The 17,176-nt window shown below is 44.4% G+C and overlaps 1 protein-coding gene across 1 annotated transcript in view; it reads right to left on the minus strand.

Annotated features, from left to right (window-relative positions):
- Window positions 1–14,480: 14,480 nt before the first annotated feature.
- Window positions 14,481–17,176, minus strand: part of LOC309395601 (CD209 antigen-like protein C) — a 34,436-nt gene continuing 31,740 nt past the window's right edge. Inside the window, exons 6-8 of the mRNA XM_081960003.1 lie at window positions 16,971–17,122; window positions 15,609–15,724; window positions 14,481–14,727 (exon numbers count right to left, since the gene is read on the minus strand). Coding sequence (XP_081816129.1) covers window positions 14,571–14,727; window positions 15,609–15,724; window positions 16,971–17,122 — 425 coding nt within the window. The 3' untranslated portion in view covers window positions 14,481–14,570. The remainder of the gene's footprint in view (window positions 14,728–15,608; window positions 15,725–16,970; window positions 17,123–17,176) is intronic.

Below are 17,176 nucleotides of genomic sequence, written 5' to 3' on the forward strand. Positions count from 1 at the left end.
TTGATGAAGATGTTGAAGAGTACTGGGCCTAAAACAGAGCCTTGGGGTACTCCACAGCATACTTCCCTCCATGTAGATGCAGTTCCATGGAGGTCTACACGTTGAGTGCGGTTGGTCAGCCAGTTACGAATCCATCTGGTGGTGATGCTGTCTAACCCACTTTCTTCTACTTTATCTAGTAGTAGGTTATGATCTACCTTATCAAAAGCCTTACTGAAGTCCAAGTAAACTATATCAACGGCATTCTTCTGGTCCACTAATTTTGTCACATTATCAAAGAATGCAATAAGATTAGTCTGGCATGATCTGTTTTTGACAAATCCATGTTGACTTTTGGCTATTACTTTGTTTGCTTCTAGGTGTTCGCAAATTTGTTGCTTGATTATTTTTTCCAGAATCTTTCCTGGTATTGAGGTCAGGCTGATAGGTCTGTAGTTTCCTGGATCTATTTTTTTCCCATTTTTGAAGATGGGAATCACACCAGCTCTTTTCCAGTCCTCTGGTAGTTCCCCAGTGTTCCAGGATCTCTGAAAGATATAATTCAGTGGTTCTGAGATCTCGTCTGCTAGTTCCTTCAGAACCCTGGGGTGTAATCCATCCGGTCCTGGTGATTTGAACTCATCTAGGGTAGACAGGTGCTCACTTACCATTTTCTTCCCTATTTCAATTTGTGTTCCTAATCTGATTTTTGTGGTGCTGCTTTTGACAGGTTGGACTGTTTTATCCCTTTGTGTAAAGACAGATTCAAAACATGAGTTAAATAGTTCTGCTTTCTCCCTGTTGCTTGTCACCTTCTTGCCACTTTCTCCTAGCAATGGACCAATTGTTTCCTTAACTTTTTTCTTGTTTTTAACATGTTGGAAGAAGCTTTTTTTTTGTTAATTTTTACTTTTGTGGCAAGCCTTTCTTCATTGTGAGCCTTAGCTTTCTTCACTTCATCTTTACATGCTCGGGCTGTTTGCTGATATTCTGCCTTAGTTATGTCCCCCTCCTTCCATTTTTTATACTTACCTTTTTTATCTTTCAGTTTGTCAGATAGTTCTTTATGCAGCCATGCTGGTTTCTTTTGGGAGCTGATATTTTTCTTCTTCATTGGTATTGTGCTAGACTGGGCTTTTCTAATCTCATTTTTCAAAATTTCCCAAGCTTCTTGAGTTGTTTTCCCCTTGAGGATTCTCATCCATGGAATTTTTCCCAAGCTCTCTCTAAGTTTATTGAAATTGGCTTTCTTAAAGTCCAAGACTCTAGTTTGGCTTTGTTCTAGTACTTGTGTTTGGATAATGTTGAATTCCAATATTGCATGGTCACTTGCCCCCAGGGTTCCTATGGCTTCAACACCTTCTATCATTTCCTCTCTGTTAGTGAGGATTATGTCCAATATGGCTGATCCCCTTGTTCCCTTCTCTACTTTTTGGAAAACAAAGTTGTCTGCTAGGTTTCTTAAGAACCTGTTGGATCTTCCACTTGGTGCAGAGTTTGTTTCCCAGTTGATGTCAGGGTAGTTAAAATCTCCCATTACTATTGTGGTGTGCTTCCTACATACCTTAGTTAGCTGACTAGCAAAAAGTTCATCTACTTCCTCTGCTTGGTTGGGTGGCCTGTAGTATAGACCTATGGCAGTGTCATTTCCCCCACAACCTTTAATATTGACCCAAATGCATTCAAGATAGTTCTCATCATTGTTGTGTTCTATTTCTGTAGAGATGTAGTTATTTCTTATATATAGTGCAACTCCACTTCCTCTTTTATTTGGTCTATTTCTTTTAAATAATTTAAATCCTTCTAGCTGTATGTTCCATTTGTCGGTTTCATCCCACCAAGTTTCTGTAAAGGCAATAATGTCATATCTGCCCTCTTTTACTTGAATTTCTAATTCACCCTGCTTATTCCTCATACTCTGTGCATTGGTGTATAGACATTTGAGTCCATTTTGATTGACCTTGTGTTTACTGTCTACATAACCTGTGTTATGACTGACTGCCCCTATTTTCTTGCCACTTGTGTGATTCATGCACATGGTATGGCAATCACTATTAAATGCTTGGTTTTGCTTGACAGCAGGAGTGATAATCTTACCCACACACACATCTATGTTACATGCACTTATAACCCTATGAATTTTAGTTTGCTGGGGACAGAAATGTTCTGTATCTATTAATTCTCTGTCCCCGCTCTTCAGTTTAAATGTTTATCAAGAAAATCTGTGAATTTAATGCCAAGTAACTCAGTCCCTTTCTTGGATGGGTGCAACCCATCTCTTTTGTACAGTTTTTCATTGGACCAGCTACAGGCATCATGACTAATAAAACCAAAGCCTTCCCTTTTACACCACTCCTTTAGCCAAACATTAAACTCTGCTACACGCTGGCCCTTCCCTTTTTGTTCCTTATATACAGGTAAAACCTCTGAAAAGATACGCCTACAACCTATACTATTAAGTTCATATCCCAAGTTCAGGAAATCATTCTGCACAGAAAGTACATCTTTTTGGGACAGATCATTTGTGCCAAGATGTATAATAGCATCAACGTCACAGTCCTTACTTGCATTCTTGACTATCTTAAGAATACGCCTCTTGTCTCTGCTGGCAGTAGCACCTGGCAGACACCTGACCTCTTTTAAAACCTCCACATCCTCTCCTAAATTTACATCCCTTACAATTGAATCACCAACCAGAAGGTGGCTTCTCTTTTTGCTTACCTTGCTCTTCTTCTGTGACTGATGTGTGATACCTGGTTCCCCATTTCGCATTTCCGAAGAAGGTACTTCGTTTTGGACCATGATCCCCTGCTTATTTGAGTCATCATTATCACACATCATTATCACACACTTTAAATAAATTAAAAATAAATTTCCATCAGAAGTACAAAAATTAAAATAGCACAGAGCCAAGGACAATGTTACAGCCCATGATTGTTCACACAACCAGTACTGAAGGCCAGCAGGCCCATCCTAATCTCTGAAGGAAGGATATTCCATAGGATGGATGTTCTGGCAGAAAACGAACTATTAGTGACTCTGTAAGTGTCATTAGTCACTTGGCTATTATTCTGACTCTGTAAACCGCTGAGAGAGGGCTGTAAAAGCCATGTGAAGCGGTGTATAAGTCTACGTGATATTGCTTGCTCTGATGACTCTGCTCTGAGGACACCACTATTCCCTTAAAAGGGAACATGAATCCACGTGAATCCAAGCTCAATAAGAGAGCCCAGAGAAATGGAGGAATAAGAAGCACTTTCTGGGTTGCAAGATCCATGAGTGCTCCCAGCTGTGAAAATGCTCACGGGCTCCCCAAATATCCTGCAGCTGCTGAGGTTGGCAGGAGAAAGGGAAGAATCCTTCTGAGGCCTCCTCCTTGCTCGTGTTAAATATTCCTTCCGCCTCCTGCTGAACCATCCCTCCTCCTTGCCCCGTTCAGAATGCAACTGCACATCGGTGGCACTCAAGGCACCTTCCCCAGGAAAAATATCCCTCTCAGCTGCGTGGAAATCGTTCTGTCTTGAGCACACCTAACTAATGCACAAAATGGGATGAGGTGAGCCAGCAAAGATCCTGTGTATTGATTGGATTATTATTATATCTGGCCTTGACCAATTGCTAAAATAAGATAAGCTACCAATTAAAGATTGATAAATACCTTTACCAAATACAGGACTTTTTATATCATCATGGCTAAATTCTTGACTCATCGGAGTTTTAGCCAGTTTACACAGTTCCATTTTAAATGTCCTGAGTAAATGGTTAATCTTTTCAGTTTGTGATATTTTATATCCTCCCCTAGTTTTATCTATCTTCATACCAAGATATTGCTTAATTTCACCAAGGTGTTTTATTCTAAACCACGTTTTCAACAGTGTAATAATCTCACAAGCCTGTTGCTCAGTTTTAGTAATTAATGCTATGTCATCAGTAAACAATAGCAACAATGAAATCATACCAACACTTTCCTTCTTAAATAAACAAGGATCAGCCATTCCAGCTTTGAAACCTATCTTTGCTAATTCCTTCACTATGCATTGATTCCATTCATAGCCTGATTGCTTTAAACCATACAGACTCTTTTTTAATTTCCAACAATCAGGGTTGCTATCAGTATTTAACCCTAAAGGTTTCTTTAAATATATAGTATGTTGCTATGGTGGATGGAGATATGCCGTCTCAACATCTAAATGATTCACTACATATCCATGCTTAGCTGCCCAAACTAATGATGCACGTAAGGTTGTAGCTTTTAAACTAGGTGCAAAGACCTCATCATAATCATTGGCTGACTGATCAAAACCTTGTGCTACTAATCTGGCTTTATGGATAACAATCCCATCTACACTTGTTTTAATCTTGTAAATCCATCTACAATCTATGGCGTGTTTACCTGGGGGTAACCTTATGTTTTCATATACCTTCAAGTCTTGTAAGGATTTTAGTTCCCTGTTCTTTACTGTTTTCCAAACTATCTGCTCCTCCTTAGGATACGTGGATAGTTCATGATACATAACAGGAACTTTATCTACTTGAAACGCTATTGTTAGATCTGGGCAACGAGAGAACAGACTGCGGACACGAAGTGACTTAACAGCTCTTTATTCATAGTAGTAGTGATCCAGCTTGCTCTGTGGTCGGAGGGTTCCCCTTTTATAGGGATCGGGTACGCCCCACGACCAATCAGAACGATACCTGTTTCCTGCTGTAGCAGCGGACCAGAGAGGAGACTTGCCACGATATATGTTAATATCTAACACCCCTCCCCTCCTAGATGGAACGTTGCGGTTAGTAATATAGTCCTAAAGATACGTGGGTGTTTGCCTTACTCGGGTGGAGCGTCGCAGTTCGGGTTGGTCAGAAGTAGTTGTAGGATTGGTTTCTTTCTGTGTTTCGTTTCCGGGCGTTTGCAGGCTCTCGTTGCTTTGGCGTTCGGGAATCTGTTCACTTTCGTTGCTTGGGGGTTGTTCCGTTTCGCGCTCGACCTCTTGTTCTGTCCTTGGCCCGCAGGTGTCGTAGTTCTCTGTGTTGGGGCTCTTGAGTGGCTGGCTTTGCAATGGCAGGTAGCTCTCGTTCTCTGTTCGTAGATCTGAGTGCGCCAGGCGACCCCGTAGTTGATCGATGTGCCTTTTCCAGTTCTGCCCATCTTCTAGTTCCAACAGATACGATCGTGGACCCGTGATGCCAATGACCTTTGCCGGCATCCACAATATCCCCCCTGCATAGTTGTGGGCGTATACTGAATCCCCTATGCTAAAACTCCGAATTTTGCTTGTAGAGTCTGGGGGAGCTGTGGCAGAGTAATTTGGGTGAAGACGGTCCAGGTGAGACCGTAGACGGCGGCCCATGAGTAGTTCAGCGGGGCTCCTACCCGTCGTTGCGCTGGGGGTAATGTGTTGGATCAATAGGTAATGGTCAATGCGTGTTTGTCAATCACCTGGACCCATCCTAGCGAGGGCCTCTTTTGCGAATCGCACCATTCTCTCCGCCTGTCCATTTGATGCCGGATGGAATGGCGCGACGAGGGCGTGCCGAATTCCCTGACCTGCTAGATATGTCTCAACTTGCATGGCCGTGAACTGGGGCCCGTTATCGGAGACCAGGAGGTCGGGCAGGCCATGAGTGGCGAAAAGTCACCGTAGAACCTTAATGACTGCCTCTGCCGTGGTTGAAGTCATTAGGACTACTTCTAGCCATTTCGAGTATGCATCCACAACTATAAGGAAAGTCTGACCTTGGAATGGCCCTGCGAAGTCGATGTGTATTCGCGACCAGGGTGCTTTAGGCTTCTCCCATTCTGTGGCGGGCGCTTCCGGGGGTGCTGGTCTCGATTCCTGGCATGGGTCGCAAGTGGCCACCCATTCCTCTATTTCTTTGTCCATGTTTGGCCACCAAACGTAACTTCTTGCTAACGCCTTCATCCTAACAATCCACGGATGACCGATATGTAAAGCATCTAATACATTCCTACGTAAAGCATACGGAATAACAACTCGATCCCCCCACAATAAACAACCTTGTAACACTGAGAGTTCGTCCCGTTTTGACCAAAACACTTTGAATTCCGGGCCCACGTTTCCCTTCGGCCACCCCCTCCAGACCCAAGTTTGAACTTGCTTTATTAAATTGTCTTTAGAAGAGAACCTTGCAACATCGTAAGAAGAAACCGGTCCTGAGTCCAAACAATCAATGAGCAGCACCGGTACTTCGGGAGTGGGGTCTGGCAAAAGGTCCGGTAGTGGGCAACGGCTGAGTGCGTCTGCGTGTCCTAGAGTGGAGCCCGGTCGATGAATTAACTTGTATGAGTACGCAACCAGGAAAACAGTCCACCTGGTCATGCGTGGAGAAAGGGAGACTGGAGTGGGGCGGTTTCCCGCCAAAAGTCCCAACAGCGGTTTGTGATCTGTAATCAGTTCAAAATCGCGGCCGTAGAGGTATTCGTGGAAACGTTTTACCCCAGCTACAGCAGCTAGCGCTTCCCTGTCCATCTGGCTGTAATTCCTCTCGGCCGATGAAAGAGTCCTGGAGTAGAAAGCGATGGGTGCTTCTTTTCCGTCTGGCATCCGGTGGCTGAGGACTGCGCCGACTCCAAAAGGTGATGCGTCGCAGGTCAATACCAGCGGTAGTGTCTGGCTGTATTGGACTAACAGCGAGTCAGTGGTGAGCAGGCGCTTTACTCCGGCAAAAGCTGCTGCTTCGGATCGTCCCCATTTCCATGGTGTGTTCCTCTGGAGTAGACGGTGTAGTGGCTCAGCAACGGTCGCCTTTTGTCTCAGAAAAACGCTGTAGAAGTTAAGTAGTCCGAGGAAGGCCTGCAACTCGGTCTGATTCCGTGGTGTGGGGGCGTCCTGGATCGCCTTAATTTTCTTTGAAGTGGGGTGTATTCCCTGACCATCGATTCTATAACCCAGGAATTCTACGCTAGGCACCTTAATTTGGCATTTTTCCTTTTTGAGGCGGAGACCCTTTTCTCTGATTCTGGCCAAAACAGTTCTGACTCTTTTATTTAATTGCTCCTCGTTTGCAGCGGACACCAAGATGTCGTCAAAATAGGGGACGACTCCCGGTATCCCTTGCAAAAGTCGTTCCATGACACTCTGGAACAATCCTGGAGCAATACTCACACCGAATTGTAGCCGGTTGCATTTGAATGCTCCTTTATGCGTCACTATAGTTTGGGCCTCCGCTGTGGCGCTATCTACGGGCAGCTGCTGGTAAGCTTGTGCCATGTCTAATTTAGCAAATACCTTTCCTGGCCCCAACGAGTGCAATAAGTGCTGTACTACAGGCACAGGATATGCGCTTTGTTGTAGCGCGACATTAATTGTGCATTTATAGTCCGCGCAGATGCGGACTAATCCGTCTGGTTTGACTGGGGTCACAATGGGCGTTTCCCAGCGCGCGTGATCCACCGGCTCAAGGATTCCTTGCTCCACTAACTTATCTATTTCCTTATCTATTTTTGGGCGGAGTGCAAAAGGCACTCGTCTCGGTTTAAGTCGGATTGGCGCCACTTTGGGGTCTAAATTGAATGAGATCGGTTTACCCACATACTTACCAAGACCGGGGCTGAACACATCCTCGAACTCCTTAAAAATCTGCTCAGCGCTGCTGTTTCCCACGGCGTTGATTCCGGTGACTTCTAGCCCCAAGGATTCAAACCAATCCAGTCCTAGGAGGTTTTGTAATGGTGCGCTGGCGATGGTCACGGGCAGCTGGGCTACAATGTCCTTGAAACGGATCTGGAACGTGCCTTGGCCTACGATGGGGACTCGGTTCCCCTGGTAGTCTCGTAGCAGGATGTCTGGAGCGCGTAGTTGGCTCTTTTTGAGGCTAGAGATAGCCTGTTTCATGGATGCCCATGAAATGATCGTCAGGGACGATCCTGTGTCAACTTCCAGCTCGCAAGGTGAGCCCTCCAAGAGGACTGTGACTTTCAGCTTTTTAGGCCGCTTGGTGCGGACCTGACTTATTGTTGTGAGATACGTTCGCAATTCCTCTCTCTGGGTCAACTCTATCTCAGCATCTGTATCCTGAAAATACTCTCGTTGAGCGTCTTGATAGAACGCTCTCTCAGCTCTTTGTGTGTAGTCTCTCTGGGAATACGCTCGCTCAGCTCCTTGTGTGTAATCTCTCTGGGGATACGCTCGCTCAGCTCTTTGGGAATTTTCTCTCTGGGTAAACACTTGTGGATTTCTCTCTGGGCACCCTTTTTGATTTCGCCAAGCCCCTGGGTTGGGCTTCTGTTGGCGGTACATGGGTGGCTGCCGTGAGGCAGGGACTTTGCTCCGGCACACTCGTGCGATGTGCCCAAGTTTGTTGCAGTGCGAACAAACAACGTTCCTGAACCTACAGGTAGACCTGGGGTGATTCCCTCCGCAGCTTGCGCAGGGCGGTAAACGGAATCCGGGTCTCCCCCCAGGCCTCAAGTGACTGCTCCGCATCAGGTGACTGTCCTCGAACTCGGGATCCTCGTAGTTGGGGCTTGTGTCCTCGTAGTGAACTCTGGGTTGCCTTGGTACTGGCTGGTTTACGCTGAAACCGCGTTGTATGGTTACCGATGATTTCTCCGCTGACTCTGACGCTCTTGCTTCGTTTAGAGCTATCTGTAGGGTTAAATTTGGGTTTGCCAACAGCTTCTTTTGTAGTGAAATGTCTCTTAACCCACAGATAAGCTGCGCTAAGATATCCTCGTCCAGATCCCTGAACTCGCAGTGAGTTGCTGCTTTACGCAGGGCTGCAACACATTGATTGATTGATTCTCCCGCTTTCTGGTTCCGCGTGATGAATTCCTTGCGGCAAACATGGCGGGAAGGTTTTGGCGCGTAATGAGTCTGTAGAGCCTGTTGCAACGCCGTCCATGATACTGCCTGTATCGGAGTAGGCGCGGTGAGGTCTCTGGCCGTGTTGAAGACTTCTTTCCCGCAGTAGCCGAGGAAGATGTTTTTCTTCCGGGCGTCGGTGATCCCCGTGTATTCGTTCGCTTCAAGAAAACACTCGAAGCGAATCATGAATGCTTCCCACTCATCGTTCGCTGGGTCGAATGGAGCGGGGGGAGTGTGCATCGCCATCTTCTCTCGTTTGAATTTGCCGCGCTGCGGTGACCGAGATGGCTGCCGGAATTTCTGCCGAATTCCTGGGCTGGATCAAATCTGGAGATTCTGGAGTAGCGTTCTTCGTCCTATCTGCCTCTCGATCCCACCTTCATCGCCAATGTTAGATCTGGGCAACGAGAGAACAGACTGCGGACACGAAGTGACTTAACAGCTCTTTATTCATAGTAGTAGTGATCCAGCTTGCTCTGTGGTCGGAGGGTTCCCCTTTTATAGGGATCAGGTACGCCCCACGACCAATCAGAACGATACCTGTTTCCCGCTGTAGCAGCGGACCAGAGAGGAGACTTGCCACGATATATGTTAATATCTAACAGCTATACTAGCTTGATATCTGTCAGGTGGTCGTGTCACACGGGTTGAACGTCTAGGCAACTCAGGGCTCACCAGTGGACTCTCCTGTTGCCATCTGCACCCGTTCTTCTAACTCCTCCTGACTCTGCACTTCCTCTTTAATTGCTATAGCTGGTTTTTCTATTTCATTACTAGGGAATAACTGGGTGTCAATAACTACATCATTGTTATATTCCAATTTATCCCATCCGATGGATTCAATAAATCGAGCACTAGCGCTACAGTATACTTTAGTCATGCCTTTTTCCCAAAACCTAAATGATCTATGGTTGGCCTCGTAACCTACGAAAAATAACTGTCGCGCTCTATGTTTTCCATTCAGTCTTACTTGCGAGGGAATATGCACCCATGCCGGAGCTCCAAATGTGTGAAGATACCTTAAATCAGGTTTTCTGCCATGCCAACAAGTGAATGGCAATTCACCAGTTGTTGTATTCACCACGTTATTTAAAACATGGTTACTACACATCATAGCTTCACCCCACAGTGTTTCAGGCAATCCTGAATGAACTAACATGGTTCGAGTCATAGCTTATAATGTTTGCCCCCTTCATTCTACAAACGAGTTATGTTGTGGCCTATAAGGAGAAGAACGTTTATGCTCAATACCAGCTAATCTCAACATTGTTTGAAATTTACTGTTTGTAAACTCAGTTCCGTTATCGGTTACAACAGTAATCACCTTAGATTTCATTTTTCTTTCAGCAAATCTTAGCCAATTAAAGAATTGTTGAAATGTTTCTGTCTTGTTTTTCAGTAAATAGCAGAAACCGTATCTTGAGTAATGATCCATGATACTCAAAACATAACAGGCACCTCCCAAACTGGGTTTCATAGGTCCAATTAGATCAGCAAAAACAACTTCCAGAGGTTCCTTCATTTTAAAACCATTACTTCTGTTTGCTGGAGTAACTTGCTCTTCTCCTGACTACACACATTACAATGTAAATATTTACTGCAGAGTTTTAACTTTACTCCTTCTGACAATTTAACAGTTTGTTGCAGCATCTTGAAATTAATGTGCCCCATACGCCTATGTAGTAAATGTATGCATTCATCATGTGGTTTCACATTATCATACACTGAGTTAGCTGTATGGGCATCAGATATAACATATAAACCATTTGTTAATCTTCCTTTTCAATGATACAGTAATCTCCCCTAAAGGGTACTACATAGCCAATATTAACTAGAGCCCTTACTGATAACAAATTAAATTTCAGTTTAGGTATATGCAACATGGATAAATGAACAATATGTCATACCTTCACCAGAGGTTTTCACCTTCCATCCATTTGCCAAAGGTACATGTTGCTTACTCGCGGACAGGTTTACAAAACAGTTTCTATTTCTAGTAATGCCCTGTGATGCTCCACTATCAACAACCCATGAATCATGGCTTATTGGTGCACTGCCAGAGATAGTCAAAGTAGACATAGCTAGGTAGACGTTAGCGTTTTTCTTAGCCTTTCTAGTATTCTGTTGCCTTTCATTTTTACAGAATCTCGCTATATGCCCCTTAGTCCCACAAGAAAAATATTTTCTAACAGTATAGGCAATTGAAGGTGACTCCTCATGTTGTGGTGGTTTCTCTCTCAGTTGTTCTCTTTCCAACTTTCTTCTGGACTCTTCCAACAGGCATGCAGTTATGTCAGTCAATGTTAGTTCATTTCGGGTTAGGACTTCAAGGGAAGATACAAAATCATCATAACTCTCATCCAGTGAGGACAGAATGATGTAGACTTGATGTAACTCTGAGAAAATAAGTTCTTTTTCATAAAGCTCTTGGAAAACTCCTTTCATAAAGTTTAAATGAGCTAAGATATCTCCGCCTTTCAGAAGATGTGCCCTAAATAGTTTGCGGGTAAGATGTATATGTGCACCTACAGTGTCACGTACATAAACCTTCTCCAAATTCTCCCAACATCTTGCTGCAGAATATTCCCCACGAATATGAACTAATTGTTGGTCAGCCAGTGTTACACCAATTATACATTTGTTGCATCGTTGAAACTCTGCTATCGTCTTGGCATCCTCCTTGGCATCTGGATCCCAAGATGTTACATCCGGTGGATTCTGTACAGCATCCCATAATCCCTCACTACGCAGGAGTAGGCTGCATTTCATAGACCACGACACACAGTTGCTCCCATCCAACCGGGTTATCGGTGATAGACTTGCTGATGGGTCGCTCGCCATCTTCTCCATGATAGTAACTATCACAAAGTAAACAGCTGTCTGTATACGGTATTGCGTATTGACACCAACTCTCTTTTAGCTGCATCTGTACAACCTGGGCCCATAACCAGTGTTAGGTAAGCTCCCCGTTAGGAGGGTAAGTGCGCAGAGAAGTGTAATGAGAGAGGTGTTGGAGAGCACACAAACCAGCATACAGAGACACTGCTGTGAGAAACCGGGGCTTGATCTTCCCGGTTTGGCCAGAGGCCTTCACCGGGGGCCGATTTCATGAGTTGGTAACGGAAGACAACACACAGGTTTCCTCGGGATAAGATCGTGCGCAGAGCTGCCTCTGGAGACCTCTTTTATTGGTAAGTAAAGAAGGCGGGACAAGGAAGTACTACGTATACATATTAATTCACCTTAGCATTACTATATATGGTTATATACCTATGCAAGCATTCTATTGGTTAAGTACTGCATGCTGTCATGCCCATATTGGTTGCTCATTAGGGTTTGTTCCTGGTTCTTCCTCCTGACGCAGTTTGACCTCTTCCCAGATGCCTATGCGCAGTGGAAAATTACCAGGGTCTTCCTGTTGTTACGTGCTCAGCCTGCCTGGTTATTATGGCAGCAGCATGTATGGCTATTATAGCAACACACTGCAGTTTAAATAGGTTTTTGCTTTCGTGGAAAATAGAGGTATTCAAAGTTCAATTAAATAGTCCAAGTCATACACGGTTCAGTCAGTCAGTTATCATATAATCAGTTCAGCACACAAAGTCGCTAACAGTAGCAAAACTCACAGTAACTCACAAGCAGTATTCACCTATCAGCGTCTAACAAACAGAGAGCTAACAGTCATTCTGGCTCCATCTTATGGCTGCTTGAGGTAACAGCAACCAATCACATTACAGCAGTACTTAAAGCTATAGTACTACCATCATGGTTTATATATTGCTGACCCAACGGTTAGCTTACATTCCTAACAGTTTACTTCTTGATTGTTGATCTGAGGTTAATCTTGCAGTTAATCTAAGCTCATCTGGGTGCTGATTGCTGGTGTGGAGGTGCCTTTTGGTGTTTTTGGTGTACTTTTTGGCTCAATGGTTGTCTCTTTTCCACAGTATGTATTGTTTATGTCTGTGTGTCTTTTGATGGCCAATTTTTGGACTTGGCTTGATCTAGAATGGTCACCATTTCCCACTTGAAAGACGAGTGAAGTCTCTCCATATGTTATGAAATTAAAGAGTTTTCATTGTGCCTTCCGCCATGTCCAAGGAATAGTTATCAGTTTTCTTACTTTTTTATTTCAAATTGTCCAGTTCAGATTGTGTCCTGTTAATGTTTCCAGCTGTCCATTGCAGGGGTGTCAAACTCGATTTCATTGAGGGCTGCATCAGGGTTGTGTTTGACCTTGGGTGACCAGGGTGGCTGTGGCCAGCTTGACATCAATCGTGTCGGGGGGGGGGGGAGATGTGGTGGCCCGAGTGCTTTGTCAGAAAAAATGGCCTCCCGAGCTCAGTTTTCGGCTCTGATGGCCCCTGCAGCCCTTTGCCAGTGAAAATGAAGCTCAGGCAGGCCATCTGCAGCCCTCCCAAGCTTGGTTTTTGCTGGCAGAGGCACCACAGGCTTCAATGTTTCCAGGGTGGTCCCATGGGCCAAATCTAAGCACCCTGTGGGTCAATCCTGACCCCACGCCTTGAGTTTGATGCTCCTGGTCTATTGGATTCACAGGTTGGCCCAGTTCTTGATGCTGTTTCCACTGTTCAATTTTGTCTTCTCAGTCTTCAGATGTATTCTTTATGAATCAGATTATTAACTTGTCCATGTGTGATGTTATCCAGAAATGTAAAAATCCTAGATATTTGTAGGCTTCATCCTGACTGCTCCTGATGAGTTCTTTGACCATTTGGCATCCCAGTTCCATTAGTGGTCATGAGGTTAGCCTTCCTTATTGCTACTGAAGCACATTGCTCTGGGTCAGGGGTCAAACTGTATTTCATTGAGAGCAGCATCAGGATGGTGTTTGACCTTGGAGGGGTGGGGGGCATGGCCAGGGGGCATGGCCAGGGAGCATGGCCAGCTTGCCGTCACTCATGTCGGGGGAGCCTCTGGAGGCCTGAGCGCTCTCAGCGAAAACAGAGCTTGGGAGTGCCACATGGGCCGGTCCTTTGCTATTTCCAGGGTGGCCCCGCGGGACAGATCTAAGCATTCCATGGGCCTTCAGTTTCACATCCGTGCTCTAGGCCAAACTCCATTGCTACATCTGCGCCACCAACCCTTGCAATGTTTGTCAGTGATGGGATTTGAAGTTCTGATTTTTCTATAAAGCTTCAGGTCATCTACGTAAAGCAAATGTGAGGTTTTATTCATTTTTTTTTTTGTTAACTTCTGACTTCCTTTGGTGCAATAGAATAAAATAATAACATCAAAGCTCAACTTTTTACTTTTACAAAATAGTATAAAGTAGCCATTTCTACAGCAAAAATCTGTCTGATCAGTAAAATTAAAAAGCAAAGTTTCATTTTTTTCCCCACCTCAAACACCAAATTATTTTAGCAAAAAGCCCGACCTTTCTGCCAAAATTGCAGCAAAAACTTTATAGTCATTGTTCAGTAATGAAATAGGTCTATCATTCTTTATCCTTGTAACCTCTTGGCCTTCCTTCAGACACTAAAGGATATAAAGAATGATACATTACAGGAGGGAAAGAAGCTAGTTATTGTATTGTTATTGTATTGTATTGTAGTATTGCGTAACTTGTCACAATCTCAATACATTTTTTCAGATGGAGTAAGATATATTTTGTTAAGATGATAAGGACAAGTAGGAAGCTGGCAGAGAAAAGGAGGTTGGCAAAATGTGGTTCCCACTAGGCATTTATTAACACCAATGCAGCTGAGTTGCGAGGTCTTATAATCCGTTTGCACCGTCTTGAATTAGCTAGTAGAAATAATGGGTCTTTGGCATCATCTTACAAATAAAGTATCTTGGGTCGCTACAAGGAGCATCATGCCAACAAGACTTAACTGAGCACGAAGAGAGGATGGCAATGCAGTTTTCTTTACTTCCACCATTGGGCTGACCTCTATGCCAGTACCTGAAAAAAGAACGAAAATACTCATAAGCCTCGATCTAGATATGTAGCTCTAGAGATTTAAATGTAGAGATCTAGGTCTAGATCTAAGTCAATCTAGAGCTTTCTCCTAATCGCAGTCACAATGGGTGATTGTTAGATTAAGGTTTTCTGCCCGTATGAAATAGAAAACTTGTTAATGGCAAATTCACAGCAGGGCGTTGGGGGGAACGGGGGGGGGCAATGGATACTTGAAATTCAACAGGAGGTCCATAGGGACTTCCAGTGGTCAAGGATAAGGGGAGATGTTAGGGGTTTTATTTCACCTTGTCAGATCTGCGGCAGAAGTTGATCTAATAAAAGAGAATCTTTGTAGCTCAGAGTTGAAATGATGCTCTCTGAGCTTCATTGTTTTCTTGCAGGCATTTCATTACTGAACTAGCTAACATCATCAGAGCTAGTGCCAGCAGGTAAAATATAAACAATATTAGGTATGTCTGCCACCTTGAGTTATTTATAGAAGTAATAAAGGTGGGATAAAAATCAAATAAATCAACTTGGATTCTGTTCCTCAACCGCCCTGATTCTGAAATGGCCCTTGGGTGCTTCTGATTCTGCTGATTGATGTGGTTTCTTAGACTCCCTTCCTTTGTGCGACCATCACTTGGGACTGCGCTTTGCACTGCACTGACAATTGTGGTTAGCAGCTCTCCTGCTACGTAAATTCCTGTTGCTTGGTTTGGGGAATCCCTCAAGCTGACCTCCACCGTTGCCACTCACTTATCATGACGTGTAAATCCAACAACGGGTCTGCCAGGACTGAGCCAGGCTTTGCGGGGAGGGTGGTAGGCATGAAACCCGGATGCACAGCTTGTCACATAATTAGATTTTGTTTCAAAACTTACAAAGTTCCTGCTCCATATCCAGCTGTCCATAACAGTCCACGGGAACCACTACTGTTCTTATGGAGTCCAATCCAATAGTCCGCTTTATTCAAAATTGACACTTTATCTATATAGCCCTTGAGGAGAGATAATTAGTTTAGATAGATGCTAGATAGATAGATAGATAGATAGATAGATAGATAGATAGATAGATAGATGATAGATAGATAGATAGATAGATAGATAGATAGATAGATAGATAGATAGGATGTAGGATGGGTGGATGAATGGACAGATGAGATAGGCAGATGGGACAGTGAGACAGAGATAAAGGGGAGAAGGAAAGGGGAGAGGGAGAGGTAATATAAAGTTGATTACAAATTAAGGTTTAAGGGGGGAACATATGTGGCCCCTGATTCCCTCTGACCCCACTAAGGACTGACTGAGCCTCTTCCCTTCCCAACCAGCAGTGTTTCTGAAGCTTCAGGGGCTCTGAGCATCTATGGGTACAAAGCAAAGGTACACTGGGGAGCTACGACAACTTGCCACAGTTCATATTTTTTAAATTCGTTTTAAATAATTGAATTGTCCCACACAACATTTCTCGTGGCACGTTGGCCATGGCGAGTTGTCCTGTGATGGGGTGGCTGTGGAAGTTGTCATATTCCACTACAGGGGACGGTCCTTTGATGGAAGAGGAACTCTCCCTGGGTTTCCAGATCACAAGGATGAGGATATGAGGATATTCCCTTCCCTTTTTTGTTTCCCTTCCCATCACTCTGCTTTTCTTTCCTTTCTCCTTTCCTGCTCCTCCCCTTCTCTCCCTCCCTCCCTCCTCCCTCCCTTCCATCCTCCCTCCCTCCCTTCCATCCCGTCCCTTCCACCTCCTTACCTCCTTTCTCCCTCCCTCCCTCCCTCCCTCCTCCATATTTTCTTTTGTTCTGCACAATATGCAGCGCAGCTCCCCCTTTTCTTTGCACCCCAGGAGGAAGGAGCGGGCTCTTCTCATCCTTTCAAAACAAGAGTTCCTCTGTCAAGCAGTTTGTCTCTTTTTTCCACTTCCCAGTAAAGTCTCTGCCTTCTTCCCTCTTGGGTCCTAACCAGGCCTGATCAAGGATGCCCCCTGCCCACTTTCTCTCTTGCCCTTATCACTCTGCCTGCCAACACAGAGAAGCGGTTCCATAAACATTCAGCATCTATTCCTCCCTTCTGCCTCTTTTACTCTCCCTTGCTCTCCTTCTCCTGTGTTAGGAATCCAGGCAGTGTCCTAGTTGCACACATTTCCAACCACCAAGCAACTTATTTTCATTCTGGAAAAGTAATTGACACTTTTTCATGAAGCAGCCATTTTAGAAAAATGGTGACACATATGCCTGTACTCACTTGTTCTTCACCAAATCTACAGGAAACCAAATCTGCAGTATGCCTCGCTAAACAGTCATCACGAGCAGCATACCAATTTTTTCGTGTTTTAGAAAAGAAATAGAGATTTTTATCGAAAGCTTGCCAGCCTGGAAGCATTTCAGTAAGAATATCTGTGAACCAGTGGAGAAAACAAAAGGACGACATTAGTTAGTTCAAAAATCTTA

Source organism: Natrix helvetica (assembly GCF_964273705.1).
Source record: "Natrix helvetica genome assembly, chromosome: 7".
NCBI lineage: Eukaryota > Metazoa > Chordata > Lepidosauria > Squamata > Natricidae > Natrix > Natrix helvetica.